Here is a 15,833-nt window from a genome sequence, read left to right as displayed (position 1 = left end):
GACCAGAATAGAAACATTTAGGTATTTTTGGGTGGCAAAAGATAGGCGGAAATCTACAGGAAGGGTTTCGGAGATACGCATAGGCGTGTAAGTACATGTAGTTAACATGTTATAATCACGGCTTGGCTTGTTGAGGACATCAATGGACTGAAGGACGAGACGTCACTGAAACTTGACTGGCATGAATGAAATGGCCGATGGAGATTTCTAGACAATACGAATGCAAATTCAATTCAATGACAATCTGCAGAACCTACGGAAAAGATACGTCAAAATGTTGCTCGAAATACAACACTTATGCCAAGACAACATTAACAATAGAATTTCGTTTAGCACATTACATGCAAAACATTCTTTCTCAAGACCACCTTTACAATCGAGGTACAAAAGATTTAATAAGGTTTGTATGGGAGCCACAGATTTTGTTCATTTAGCCAGCAACGGCACCTTTAATTTACCCATCAAGAAGTCCGGTCGAACCCATCGTACCTGGAAGATTCAATATCCGAAAAACAGGCTTCAGGGAAGAGCACATCGGGTGGGTGGTCCTTTCAAGACATTTTGGGCAGGAAGGGGAACAAGAGCAGGGGAGAGATGGAACTCTTCTCATTTTTGTTGGCATTGATCGGTGGAGAGTTGCGTCGGTTTTGCATTAAGACACACAGAGAGCATATGGGCAACCTACATTACACCAACGACTGTTTTAAAAAATCTACATGGCTTCAGCAAAAATTTCATAATGTATCATTACTTTGCAGGTTACAAGTTTTTATCGTTTGATTAAATCGCTATACAACGGTTAAATTCGCCTGAACTGCCGCTTGAATTTAAGCCAAGATATCTTTAGTTTATCACTTGTCTTTTTTACTGACACTTCTAAAATGCAATACAAGTCATCTTTGATAATTTTGGAAAATAGTTACCTAATTTTATTCTTGAAGACAGTTTAAAATTTCTTGGTAGTCGTTACACTCATGAAACAGACATAGGATATCAATGATTCGCGTAGCAGGAGGGGAAGAAAGAGGCGGGAAAAAGGACGGACCGATGGGCCCGCGTGACGGGGCATCGATCCAAAGGGTTCGATTTCAGGCCAATGGGAGCCGCTTCCCGTACCGCAGAGTAGTCTACGAGTCAATTTACCAGGAGGAAATGTTTACCTGGTTGCTGGAATTTAAGTGCCAGCCAGCCTGGCTAAAATTGTGTGCATGACGAGCTCCGAGTCGGCCGAGTCCGAGTAGGACCAAATTACTAACACGGTCGCATATTACTTTACATCATGACATACAGAAAAATATGAACTTGATAACTGATAAAGCGGAAGAATATTGGATTTGCTTCCGTACGGACCTTGTTCCATTTAAATATTGGGGATTCGTTGTATATTTCAAGTCAAAAATTTCTTTGACCCAAACACAATATCCAAACTAACCGAAGTTATAGAACTCGGAAATCGGAAATCTCGGAAATCAATATAAACCCTTATCAATATGATACCCATTTAAAATCGCATTCCATCATATGTTGCCACAAGGGCCCCCTCATTTAGACGCGGCTCACTCGTCTCGTGGACGAGCGTGGTTTGAAATCCAAATCCGAAGAAATTGTGTGGTGATTTAATAGGATCTGATAGGGCCTTGGGTCTAATTACACACAGCCTTTGCCAAGCTATACGAACCTCTTCTTCAAGGAGTTCATCAAATGATTTTGCTATCGTACGTAGATAGCACTCTGACGACATTGGCTGTCGCATACGGGGTGACGCTATAACGATATTACCCAGCTAAATAAACTCCACAAATCCAACCAATTGTATTTTACAACTAAACAGAGAAACTTTTTTTCATTGTGTTCAGTGAACGCATGCAAGAAGGACCTTTTATATGTGGCTGCTATTCTTCCCGTTCTATAAAGATTATCTCCTCTTTTTTATGCAATAGAACTACTGATGAAAAGAGGTGTACGCAAAACAGGAAGCATATAGAGGCAATGATGCAAGAAGCTGTTCATTTGGAGTATACACTCAAAATTGAAAGCTATTTTGTTTACAGAGAAGGCTAACGATGTCACAATTTGACAGACAGTAACCCTGAATCAACATTTCGATAAAATTGCATTTTTAAACATTTGTGCAAGAAACCACTGTTTTAGTGGCGTTTACGACAGTATTCCTTACTTTCTGAGATTGCTGCAACTGTCTTTCATACCGACCCTACCAACTTACTCGTTGACCGGCTAATCAAATTCTACATTTAGCTGATTGCATGGTGGTGGGAAAATCCATTGAGGTGGCAACGTAATCGCATTGTGGTTATGGCGATTTAGCAGGTCGTGACTCCCTCGTGCGTAAATCGTATGAAGGGAAGCTTCATTGGTTGCAATTGGATCAGAAAAAAATTTCAGCCGGGTGGTATTGCAATTCATTACGTGCCATCCTGTTTGTTTAATCCATCAACCACATCTGGCACAGGAGGGCACTGTTTAGTTATAACTAACTCACTTGCAATCGGAAATTACTACAGTACTTGGGGCATTTTGGTATTTCCTCAAATGGAAACCATCAGACGTTAATGCAAGTGTCGACAAAAGTAGCGAGTTTCAAGCATGCTGTGCGCGACTATGCAGTGAACTTATAATTGAAAGGAGCGACTATACTTTACGGAGTTATGTGAGTAGGTCACAAACTGATGAGTGAGTAATAAGGTAGACACGTAAAGTGCACATTCACACACATAAAGGGTACACTTCTGTCGTTTTATACTCGACCAAGTAAACGACATATATTCGAGTGCAGTGTACCGGTGCTCTTCCCAGCGCAAAATCCCAAGAGCGACAGAGGGGGAGTGGCTTAGGTTTTTCAGAGGAGGTGCTGATCAGTTATTGCACTTTTTGACCGTACTTTCTTCCCGAGGTATAATGATAGCTGTCGGTGTCACCGACGAAAACACAGAACTTGAAAATGGGGATACTAAGTTACTTTATGATAAACCAGACAACTTGAGATTAAGATATTTTTTGCACAACACTCTCTGCCAACATGCAACGTTTCTCCGACGGAGAAAGATAATTAGTCACCCGATATGTTTTCCTCCCGCGTAGGTAAATCAGGCTGCTCCAGCCTACGGCTGGGTAAGACAACCAACATGAGCCAGTGGACGAGAGCTGGATTGGGAATGTCTTGGAAATAAATAACGAGACAGTCAAACAAAATCCGAACTCCTGCTCAATGTTTACAACACAGCCGACGATTGAAGGTTTGACGAAAACAACCCGACGGGTGCATTCTCGGAATTCTCCTCAACTTCAAAACATCCTCAAAGCTGTATGCTTCCGAGCCGGACTTACTACGTACATTGATGAGAGATCAACGGATATAACCCAGTCGCGGTATAAGAGTAAAAGGGGAAAAAAAGAAGCCCGAGAAAAATATCAAGCTCGGTGTTAATATTTCCCCCGCCTCTTTCTGACTAAGATGACCAATTTCAAAGTCGCGGGGTTTGAGACGCTCAGGATGGTTCCAGAAGGTGTGTGACGCCAATTAATTGGCTACTTTGACACCGCGAAACTATCCGACGACTGTTTCCGTTGAACAATTCCATGATGTCTTTTTTTTTCGTGTGAGCAAAAGTGAACCGTTACTGACTACATCAATAAAAACATCGATGTGAAAATACAATCACCTTCATTTGATGTACTCCACATACGTCATAAACAGTAAGTTTATCAAACACAATTTTCAGGAGTTCAATTCATGACAATAGGTTTATCTGTTTATTCAAAAACTGCATGCTTTACAAAGAATATTCAAATTATCCCCCTTCCATAAAACTTGCTTCACTCAGGTAAAATGTTTGTTTTGCTTGTTGTTCTTTAGTCTATTAAACGTAAAACATGGAAGAATCACAGGTTGGTGAACACGTGGTGAAAGCCCTCTGTAGTTTTGAATAGGACCTGGCGGTCTATGCGTTTATATGTCTGTGCAAAGGACAGATACATCTGCTGGCACCAGTGTCTCAAAGTCTCCCATTAACTTCATGTTCTCAACAAGCAAATGTTTCACTTCACTTGACAGATGGGCCGTCATAAAACAGTCGTTGGTACCGTCGGTTTCCACGTAACTTAATCAGCGCTATGGATTATGGGTTATTTTCCAACGTATCTTTTGGTACCACTGCACTGCCAAATTTGCTGGTTTGTAATTTCATCATAAATGGATTAGAGTCTCGTAATAAGATTCGCGGGATTTTTGGACAGTTACGTGAAGTGACCCTTTTAACCCATTTTTGCAGGGGACTTGTAAGAATCGGCAATGGGAAGTAAGATTATTATTATTTTCAATTTCAATTGTCCTTTTTATTGAAATTAATCAGTATAGGACATACAAAATCCTTTTGCTAGTTTAATTTCTTTCCTTCTACTCATTAAAAGCTACAGTTAGTTCCCCACATGTGTGAGAATAAATCTATCAATACATCCGGAATACGAGGGGGGGAAATGCGCAAATTTAAGTTTGCTGATCCTGATGCGTATACCTGTATGGAGAATACCCGAACATCGGATTTTTTCGGTAAAAATTTTCTTTATTTTTTTTGCATTACGACAGTCGAGAGGGAATAATAGTGGCAGATGTTTGCCGCAAGGAGTTCAAGATTACGTACAGAACCCTGTGGATCTAATGAATACACTTCCCCGTTGGCTTTGTTGGCATATCACAAAATGACGTCAAGAAATCGTCTTTTGGTGCATCAAAATATGAGCTGGACCAGCCGTAAGTATGTAGCAAGATTGTCAAGATTACTGGTACGGGGGCAAAGAGTCTGGGTTTGCTGCTGGTGACAGAGGAACCTTTCTTCTCATCACTGCAGTCTTATGTGTAAACTGCTTATCTGATGTCAAAATTAATGCGACATAAAGGACTAAATTCATTCGTTTTCGATGAGTGGAGTCTGTTTGTTGGTAACATGTTAGCTTTTTTCGGTTGAGGCACATGTAGGGTTATCTCAATAGGGTCCATGTAGTTGTAAGGGTGTGGTTATGTCTGCGAGGCATAGAATGTTGAAAGCTTTAGATTTAGACGTTTACAAGTGAAGGAAGAAAAGTACGCACACGGCTAATTTTTGGGTATGGCAAGATAGACACGAGTACGAAGGAAATATTCTGTATTAGACAGTTTGGGGTATAAAATCGCTGTTTTGTACATTTCAAAAACAAGTATTGAACCATTCATTAAGTTGGGTACATAAAAAGTATATGGTACGAGGTTGAAAAAGGTCAAAATACTATGAGCCTCGAGCTGGATCAAGAGAGGTCGGAACTGAACTTAGCTGGTTCACAAGCCTACAAAATGCACGTGTTACGGTCGCATTGCTACTTACAGGGGGGTGCTTCTGCTCGAGGCGGATAGGGCTTAAAAGGGGTTGCTAATAAACCAAGGCACATGCAACTTACCAAGGTATGGCCACTTGTGTGTGGTTCAGAAGGATATCCATATTCATGAGGTTTGGCTTGATGCCTGAGCTTCAAAGAAACCCTGAAAGTGATAATATAACGCACATTATTTTCAACTACAAATCATAATCAACGTCCCTTGCTCCCTAGAACCTTAAACGGTCCGCCGTTCTCTCTGAGAGTTCCATACATAACTGAAGTATGTCAGAGGCTTCCTACTTTGTGGCACATTCATAAATTACAATCGAGACAATGACTCATCGCATGTGAACGTCACACAACATTGAAGTAAACGCTTTGATGATAACCGTGCTAAGGTACAAGGCATACCATATCTCCTGAGCTTGGCTGTGTTCTTTATCCCTGTCCTATTCAAATCCTTTAAAAGCCGCCCATGATTCTCTCAAATATTTGGTCTTGTGACATGTGAAGCTCCCGTACAAACCCCACAATACGCTGCTCCATAAATAGCGCCTTTACTATTCATGCAATATAAAAAGAGAAATCATGTCACTCTTCACAGCTGGAAGGTTTGGCGCGGTAGGTGCTACAAAATGAAGCAGGTCGCGTCCGTTCAAGGAAAATACTCATCAACTCCATGACTCGTGAAAGTGTATTTTGGGGGCTGAAGCTGTGAAATGGTTTCTGTTCAGCCGTGGGATCGGAAATTAAGCTCTCTGTAACGTACTTGAGGGGATGGTGGGTTTACCGCTTGAATTGAACGCGTTGGCGATCTAGAACCTTGGGTTGAGCACTTTGTGAAGTCGCTTGCCACGGAACTTTCTAGTACGCCAATAAAAGCTCCAGAAATAGCCGTTGTGACGCGTGGGTGAGAAGACATTTCACTGATGACAGTCAAAATGAAATAACAGTCGCCCTCAAGCGAGGAGAATTCCCTAAATTTATCTACCTATGCGAGCTGGTTTCAATGGAGAAAAGTGTTAAACTGTAGTGGTTGTCTTCAGAAATAGGCATATTCAAATAGGATAATGCCAACAAAACGGCTACCCGCTTGAAATATCCATTTTAAGAACTGGGCCAATGGTAAACCACTTTCGCTTGAGTGCATGACAGGTGAGGGTGCAATCCAGTGGATAATGGAGAGACTTTATCAGTTTAAACATTGACAGCAAAGCAACCAAGTGACTTAAATACGATTACGTTCTAATAAAGCGCTGTAGCTCGTCGTTCACCAGTCTCTCGCAAGTGAGTTCACATTTTCAGTGCAAACTCTGCCAAATTGACCTGCATATGTCACACAAATCGAGCGATTCTTTTTAATAGGAGCGCCCGATATTGCGCAGCACTGCGGTGCACCCTTGCCCGCTAAATAGATGCAACTTTTCGGTGGGCACTGCGCATTTTACATTGGAATCAACTGAGGCTAACGGCTTTACAACAACAAAAAAGACAAAGTTTGTGTTGTGTTGAGTTGATTTACAATACACTGAATGCATTCTAGGCAGGGTTATGGCATGTGCTGTATGTTACCCGGGTAACGGTTTTCTGTCCGTGTACGCATGCGTGCGAAATCCCAGGCACCATGGAGTCTAAGCACTAGCTTTTCAACGCCCGTAAACATAGTAATGCGACAGGGCAACAAAAATATCTTGATCCAGATGACTTAGGCTGGAAAAATTACGATGGAATGATTTGCATGGAAGAAACTTACTGACAAACTAAACCCGAATTAAATTAACTTAAATTTACAACAAACTTGCCTCCGAAAAGGCGTTGAAACCTACAGTGCCCCTGGGTGAGGACAAACTAGAAGAAAAATGGGTCCAATTTGAACTACTCTATCCCAAAAGAGCGCTGCCAAAAAAATGTAAAAAATTACTCTAAGAAAAAAAAATCGTCTAAAAATTTAATCAATCATTTGTAGGGTAGTTTACATTGTGTTCCAAATTCTTCGGGAGTCTAGATGGAACGATGTTACGGGGCAACAGTCACGAGCTACTTTGCTTTTGGTGGCCAACGGTTCCTATGGCATCGACAAAGGGCGCTGTACTTCTCCTACAGCTCAGCCGTTTATCGTTGAAACAATAGTGCGCCATGTTATCATACGACGCGTCTCTTTCCGCGCCAAAGTTCCCCTGCGGGATTTCCAATCGTTGGCCTGTCTTACGCTATCACTTGGGTCTATAGGATGGAATACTGAGAGTGGGAACAGTTCTGATAACGATCCTCGGGTCTGTAATTGCGGGTTGGGCCCATGACAATCGAGTCAAGCTTCCTTACCGACACTCCAGCCAAAATAAAGAAAAAGATCCCTGGGCGTCTCGGACATAATATCTTGCAAGAATCCAGCCTTGGTAAGGTGACAATTCCATGTTTGCTGTGTCACACCTTACGACTATTAAACGCCTCAGCAACAGTGTTGGTTTTCAGACGAGTGTTAGACTTGGAAAAAATATACCAAATCGGTTGCGAAAAATGAAGTGATGAGAACTGAGATTGGGAGCTTGCTGGAAATTGTTATATAGTACAATGGCTTGCCTGCTGCTTTTAATGTTTTCGTAATTAAATGCAAACAGAAAGTTACAGTGGCTACAACTCGGCCTACTGTAAAATTTACATAAACGGACAGGTTCCCTCATGTGGCAGACAGTAGAAATATCAAACAACCCTTAAATCATTGCCCACTGCAACACATCTACTTATGCTAAATGTACTGGTATTCAAACAGAATTCAAAGCACAGCGTGTAAAATTGATTTCCCATAATCAAGTTGCGTTAAGCTACGTAAAGAACTATATATTACTTAATTTTTGTTTGGTTCAAAGCTTTGTCCCAATCATGCAAAAATCAGCCACAAGAAATACTCCATGAATAAGACTTTTACAAGTTTTTATCTACTGTTCATAGTGACTCAAAGAAATCGACACCTGTTCTTCGAGAGATAAGCCTAGATTCAGTATAAGGAAGAGGAAAAGAATGTCAGTTACTTTGTAGTTCTTTGTGACGTGTTGAGGAGTCGATGCCCTTTTGTAAAATGCCACTCCTTCACGGAATTGTTGCTTCATATAAAAGGCATTGCTAGTCAGACATTCAGCTGGCATGGTCATTGACACATTTCTGATTCGCATTGATATTCAAATTGCCCCCAATGCAGTCACATACATTGCATGCCATGGTTAAATGTTTGCGTTACTGCATATTCCAATATATCGTCTTCGGCCATCTCCTGACTGAGCCCAATAGTTTCATGACGGAAGCTAGCATGCTTTTCAAACATTTTGAAAGAATCACCAATCAATCCTTTCTGTAAAACAAAACAAATTGCTTACATTCTTGCCATGTAAGTACAAAGTTTATAACCCTCCATTCTCACTTCAGCATTGTGCAACTTCTGTTTTTCTGCCAGATCAGTGCTAGCAAGCTTAGGCCAACACAACAGTTTTCGAAATGGAAATATATATCCCTTGCACATTTCTTCATGCCACGTTTACCTTGTGGCATCGCGGTATATAGCCTGTCGACAACAGAAAGCTAAGTACGAGCGCCCCGAACATGTAGAATGTTAAGTTATTCATCTATTTCGAAAATGTGCTTTTGGAAAAAGGCTACAAAGAATATGTAGCGCATGCAGCTACTAAATGGAAGTCATTGATATCTTGTCCTGAACAGGAACTCCAACGGGTTCGCTGGTAACCATACATTCAATCGCTTTATTAACGAATCATCCGTGGAAAAACTGGTTGACTGATGACAACTTCATTAACCACCTTAAGTGTGTCGACTATAAACAGAGTACAGTGTGCACGTGTGCACAGTAACAATTTGTCTTACCTTGCTCAAATTTCTTGGCAAATCCTTAAATTGTCGAAAATGCTGCTGCATAGTGAAACCCTGTATCGCTGGCAACAAGAAAAGTGCCGCCGAGGCCGCATCAAAATGAGAGAAAACAAAGGAGGAAATTAGAGTACAGGTTGCTCGTGCACACGCCTGAAAATCGCCGTGTAAAGAACCACTCTCGTTTCTGTTATTCGATTACCAAAACCCGAAACCGATTTGGTGGACTCAAGCGATGAATCGATTAGTCGTTCGCGCTGATTCCTCTAAGTTGGCAGGCCGGGTCTCACTTAAGCTATATATGCAATCACACGTATGAAGCCAAACCACGGTTCACAACCATGCACAATGCATGACATCTAGATGCTCAACCAACCATAAAAACTTCACGTGTGAAATTAGGCTCCAATAACATTCGGGCTTTATTTTCCTTTAAAAAAAAAACAACTTGCTGCTGCCCACAATTCCGACCCGTGATTCGAACCCACACCCCACGCCCCACAAGCCATTATCCGTAACCGCTTGACTACCGCATTTCACACAAAGGGATGGTATTTTTACTGTTGGTATAACGATGAACGGCTGCAACGCAAGTCTAATAGACATTGGGCATGCGCAATACAAACACAACCATCGTGGTTTGGCTTCATGCGTATGGTTGCATATATATCTCCTCACTTGGGCCTGTGGCTAAGGGAGGGGGGGTTGGCCCGAGGGGCTCCCCGTAGGGAAGCTGCCCCCCCCATCAGTAAAGAGCATAAGTATGAAAAATATATTTTGCTCCTTTGTTGTGACCTCATAGCTGATACCGCGGTCCCCCCCAGCGCTTGAAGCTTGCGAAGGGGCTGGTCTCACTTAGGAGAGATTCTTTTAAAACTAAAACAACCGACTTGTTCCAGATTGAAACGCAGATATTTATCAATAGTGAGAAAACCTTTAACTCGAGAAAGAGTTCAAAATCAGACATCCGTTTGTTTCCGATATGAGCTTACTGTGTTTTCTCATTAGTATTATTCTTGTCCCCTTTCTTTCCAGCAGTGAGATTACGGTTGAATTTCTCATTTGAACAGTTTATTTCGAGTAAAAAGTATCTGCCAAGATTAAATTCTCAATACCAGTTCGTGTATGCAACTGGCAGCAAGGAATGTTTGGCCGTTGGTGGCGCTGTTGCAGGGAAACGTTTGTTCAAAAGCTTCGGGAAGGCCACCTGCTTGATCATGCCCGAGTGCCACAAACATGTAAAATTGAAAGCGCCCTCTTTACATGTACATGAATTAAATTTTAAATAATAGGCGTATGGCGTATCTTTCACATCAATTTGTGCAGGAAGCAGAAATAATGCAAAGAGGGGCAGCTTGATGTTAACCCAGTTCCTAATAGTGACATCATTTCCACTTATAACCCATGTCTACCAAAAGCGAATCAGAAATGAAAAGTATTGGAACCGGAAATTAACACCAGCCGCCCATGATGCGAATATGTGCAAGGCATCGGTGGGGTGCGAGCGTGATATGACGACGTCACGTAAGAACCGAGTGATCGATTCTGCACTTTAATGTTGACTTGCTTTTGTCTGTAAAGAAATATGCATAATTGTGGCATTCGTTCTTCCCAACGACCCACACAGGCCGCTGGGAACAAGCAAACTTCCGAGTGACGGTAATATTTTAATTGCTCATTATTGGTCGTTAATCCTCACCCTTTTCTCAAGAAATTTATGCAGAATGGGTTGATACAGGCTTCCTTACTATGAAATTTAACCATATGTTTACATTAAAACATATGACAAAACAGGTTATGAGTACATTATATGCTGATGTTTCATTTTATTCTATCCAAGACACTTGAATCAGCCTTTAAGTCTTCCTCACTTACGATCTTTGAAATAAATAAAATAAATATAGCAGATTGATATCTTTATTAAAATCTCCGAAAAATTTGGAACAATGTATACAGTTGGGAGTTTAACAATATTCCCGTCTCAATGAATTATCTAGTTTCAAGAAGTTGGGAAAATAAACCATAATTCATTGTAACATTATCACATCGTCACATTTATCTGCTCCATGTAAATTGGCTCAAATCGGAGATGTTAATACAGCGGCAGAGGGCGCCATGGCTAACACACGGATAATCTCTCAACAGAAAACTCGTACAAATAAACTCGACCAGGTCATTTCACATAGGTGCCAATTTGGTATCTTTCAGAATCTTACCCTCTCTTAGTTGCCTGCCATCAGTTTCTGCAGCTTTTAGACAGTGCAACATAACTTTAATGAGTTAGTACAGTAACGAAGAAGTTTAAGGATAAATGGTACACTGCTAAGCTCTTCGATCTTTCATAATTGTGGAAAAATTGCATGTTTTTCAAATGGATATATTTCATTTTGGAATTAAACCCTTCTCTTCATTTAAGAATGACCGGGGTTGTCTTTTTCATTTGGAAGAATGTGAGTAAACTTACATTTATGTTTATCACGAAGTAATACGAGTGTTTCACCAAAGTGCGCCCTCAAGAGTTTGCGTTGCAAACTCTTGGGGAAGCACTATTCTGAACCGCCCATATTGAAACGTATGTTAATAAAAATATGGTTTTGAAAGTTAGCGCCGAACACGTAGACCAATACGTTACGTTGGGTAGTGACAATGACATGACCATTTCTTGGTAAAAATTTACCTTTTTTCATACAGTTTTTATTTTCAGAGCACTTTTTCATACCTTGATTAAAAATAATCCCACACGTGGTGCATATAACAAAAAATGCAACTATCAAGAGAAATTCAAATTAAATTATTCCTCAAGAAAACTTGCTACAGTTGGTTAAGAATTAACTATACAAGCCTTTTACACTGACTGAGATATTATTTTACAGCGACAAGATAAAAATCACCTTTTAATAACACAGTGAAAGTCCAAGTTAATTGGAGACAGTTCATTCATTATGTTCCTGGTCAATGAATGTCGAACACCCTAATGCATGCAGTACAGTTTGCTGAAGTTATCAGAGAAAATCTTTTACAAGTTACGGGCATGGTAACTGAGGCATCGTATACAAACGCATGCATGTTGGCAACCGTCGACAATCCAGACTTCACAAGACTGAAAAATATTGCAAAAAGATATGGAATAAAATTATTTGTCCCACAAACCGATAATGAATTTGGCACTGTGGATTATAAGACATTGTGGGGGACGGTACGTATCATAGAACGTTTACCAGACTGCCAAGTTGGGAAAAAAGGCCTCAATTTGCATCCAATTGACAAAAATTAGCGTCAAGTCACAGTGAACGAAAAATAGCGTCACTGCACATTGCGTCTACTTTTGTGTCAACATTTTGGAGAAGTTAGGTCTTCGCCGCTAACACATCTCGAATTGAACATCTAATGACTCACAGACTATTTTGTAATAGCGCCCTCTTTCACTTTAATCAAATTGGCAAACTACCTCAGTCCATGGCTTTGAAATTATTGGGCGGCTGAACGGTACACACACTTTTTTGACACACTTCAACCATTCTGACCATTTACAAATATTAAGCTGGTATGCTTGTTTATACTGTTTATGCTTTTACGGACCAACGGGTAACTATCGTTCACGAAATATACCTGATAAAATACAGTCTTCTTTGCAAGAAATACTTTGGTTTCATTCTCTATCCGGCAAGCACTGTAAATGACAGAACAACAATATTGTTTGAAGCTCACGATAAAAATGACCACTCAAAATAAAGTGGGAAAAATTCAACAATTTTGAATTTTGCTGTACGGTTCCCTCTCAACAGGACACAATACAATGTACATAATTTTATTTTAAAAACCATTATTGTTCTCTTGTCCATTCCTTCACTATATTTGTTCTTTTAAGTTATTGTGCCATTCACATTGTTAGTAGCGGAACAACAGACGTGGCTATCTCAGGGTATAGAGCAACCCCTCCCCACATTACTTCCTCTTCAGTGAACATGTATTGTGAAGGTAATTTAATAGCTCTGTATGCGTCACTTGATTTTATTAATTGGCTTCCTTTGAAACAAAGTTCATATATAAATAATAGAAGTAACCTCTTTAATGTAAAACAATACTGAGGCTGATAAACTAATTCGGAATCTTCGCATCGTATTTTTTTGTGAAATACTGGCTCAACTGCTTAGCACATGGAAAAGGGAATCGGTGTAACAGTTGATGAGAACAAAAAGAACTAAATTCAAAAGGAACAGCACAGATGAAGAGATCTCACAGAGTTGTTGGTCTTTCCGAAGATTTCTGCCCCACCTCATTAGCTGGTAATGGTTCGATGTCACACACCTTTATGCAGTTAGCTCCAATGTTAGTCTATTGTTTCGCCACATTACACACTATTTATAAATTGAAACGAGTCACAGTGTAATCTCTTAGTGTCCTTCACCTTTCTCTCTCATCTCTTGACTTGCAAATTATTCTAATTTCCCTTCTTTTCATTTCTTTCTCTCTCAAAGTCTCGTTGCTTCCAACAGCATGTACAGCCTGCATAGTATAACAAATCAAGTTTTGCTCATTGCTCAATCATTTACATCTTCGTTCTTTCCACTTTGCTGCCATTCCAAACACCTTTGCACTAACCAAATTATGGCCCACAACTCTCCCTTTCCCAATGCGTCATCATTCTCACTATCCACTCGTATTTATGCTCGGCACAATACCGCAATCAAAGTCCCGAACATGTCTCTCAGATTCTGATGGGAGCCTCTCTAATGCTGCACATAAGGAGATTCTGATCAATCGTAACGTGTCAAGAAACTCGTCCTTCGTATCTCTCTTCAGCGTTATGTCCAAATTTGGCCTTTAAATCGTTCTCATCTGCGCACATTTCAAAGTTTCACCTCTGTACTGATGTTCCTTTCTTACGTTGTGATTGTTTCACTTGTTACTATTATACTTACTCTCGCATTAGAAAGCAGACATCGTATTTTTTCCACTTCCCATAGTTTAGCGGAGACTAACTTCAAAACAGTGCGAACGCACGATAGGTGCCACATAATGTGCTTTTGACTTGAACTTCACCGAAGTGGGGCGAATCTTACCTTTAATGTTGCCGTATGACCTACGTACTTGAGACTGCTTGTTAGCAAAAATCCTCTCTGTTCTTTTTTTTTTTTTTTTTTTTTACAAAACCTTGATGTGTGATTAAAGCATAGGGAAATAAATTATTGTCAAGATTATTGGTTAAAAATGAAATGAAAGCTTAAAACATTCGCTCAGCAGGGTTCAAGCTAGTTAAAGACGGCGCTAAACAAAACAGAGCCTGGCAATAATTATCTGCTGTCAGATATAAGCACTTACGAAATGCTTCTCCTTGACACCAGACCAAGATGGCGGCAGGTTAATAAAGGTCAAGGGTCATATGCTCTACAAGTAGAGCGCATGCCACTGTTTAGAAGCTTCTCTCGTGCTTAACATCTTCCCCCAGTGGCTCAAGCTGCGACCCTGCGTGTAGGTGTACGGGCCAAGAATCAACTGTCCAATGACCGAATCTTTCTTGAAGTTGTGACCCTTCTGCATGACCTGAATGAGAAGGAAGGAATCTGCCATGAAGGACATGGGTAAGACGAAGCTCAAGGATTCCGTGAAGACTGGGTCAGTGGTGCCCCGTGCTGGTGGCGTACGGCGACTCTTCACTTTTTCACTCCCGCACATCAGGCACACTTTAACGAAGGTTTCTGAAAGATAATCGGTTTAGAGATAAAGATGTCATCGACAACAATCGTTTTGACCTCAAAGATCAGGCAAAAGCCAGATAGGCATGAAATCTGGCGAACGACCTACTGACTGATGCAATATAGTTTGGCGGTAAAAACCAACTTTAAAAGACGTCAATAGTTGCCATGCTTATCACTTCAAATTTTTAAATGGATGAAACTCTGTATCGTGAACACCTCCCAAAAGGAAAACAGCTATTGTGGTATCAGAAGAACATTACAGGAAGGAAACTGAATTACAATGCTCTTGCTTTCAATTACTGATGCGTCCAATCCAGAAATAATTTGCATCGGGCATTGAATAGTTCAACAAGCCTTGGTCGACATGGCTGCTGATCAATTGTCACTTGAACAATGCAGCACTACTATACATTGTTTGACAGTTTCCCAAATGCCCCGAAGATACCTTGAAAAATGCGAACTGTCTCGTCTTTGGTTTCAGTCAGAGGCTACCATTAGACACATAAAGCATTATTGTGTCTAGAACATCCTTGGGGCTTAATGCAGTTACGAGATATGCCCCCAAATCGATTTCATGCACGATTTTTTAAATGAAGTATCCGGTAACGCCAACCCTATTACATCACTGCCTTTATTATTCCTTTCTATTATTAGAATATCAAAAACATCAAGAGTCTGAATCGGATAAAACTGGGATACAGAAGTGCCAAGACCTGAATCTGAAATAACAGCTTGTTAAAACGGCAGAGTAATCCAGACTTAAACGTGACGTCAATCCCAAGTGGTTTTGCCGTTGGGCGCAAAAGCCGAGGACTCAACACTAGTAAAAAAAAATTACCCCTTTGAATATGAGACAGCCGGTCGGTGTTCTAATCCAATAGTCGTCTATTT

At 40.6% G+C, this 15,833-nt stretch overlaps 2 protein-coding genes across 9 annotated transcripts in view; both read right to left on the bottom strand.

Annotated features, from left to right (window-relative positions):
* Positions 1-9,450, bottom strand: part of LOC110980466 (synaptotagmin-15-like) — a 90,677-nt gene extending 81,227 nt beyond the window's left edge. The window contains exons 1-2 of the mRNA XM_022237162.2: positions 9,241-9,450; positions 5,449-5,530 (exon numbers count right to left, since the gene is read on the bottom strand). The gene's annotated coding sequence lies outside the window, so the exon portion shown is untranslated. The remainder of the gene's footprint in view (positions 1-5,448; positions 5,531-9,240) is intronic.
* Positions 9,451-11,045: 1,595 nt separating this feature from the next.
* The window catches only part of LOC110980436 (synaptotagmin-15-like), a 63,913-nt gene continuing 59,125 nt past the window's right edge, over positions 11,046-15,833 (bottom strand). For all 8 annotated transcript variants that reach the window (XM_022237108.2, XM_022237113.2, XM_022237107.2 and 5 more), the window contains one exon: positions 11,046-14,942. In XM_022237108.2, the coding sequence (XP_022092800.1) occupies positions 14,632-14,942 (311 nt within the window). In that variant the 3' untranslated portion in view covers positions 11,046-14,631. The remainder of the gene's footprint in view (positions 14,943-15,833) is intronic.

Source organism: Acanthaster planci, linkage group LG19, assembly GCF_054643075.1.
Source record: "Acanthaster planci isolate LZ-2023a linkage group LG19, COTS_SCS, whole genome shotgun sequence".
Taxonomy (NCBI): Eukaryota; Metazoa; Echinodermata; class Asteroidea; order Valvatida; family Acanthasteridae; genus Acanthaster; species Acanthaster planci.
Note: the sequence above shows the minus strand (reverse complement) of the source record. Positions and strands in the feature narration are given on the sequence as shown.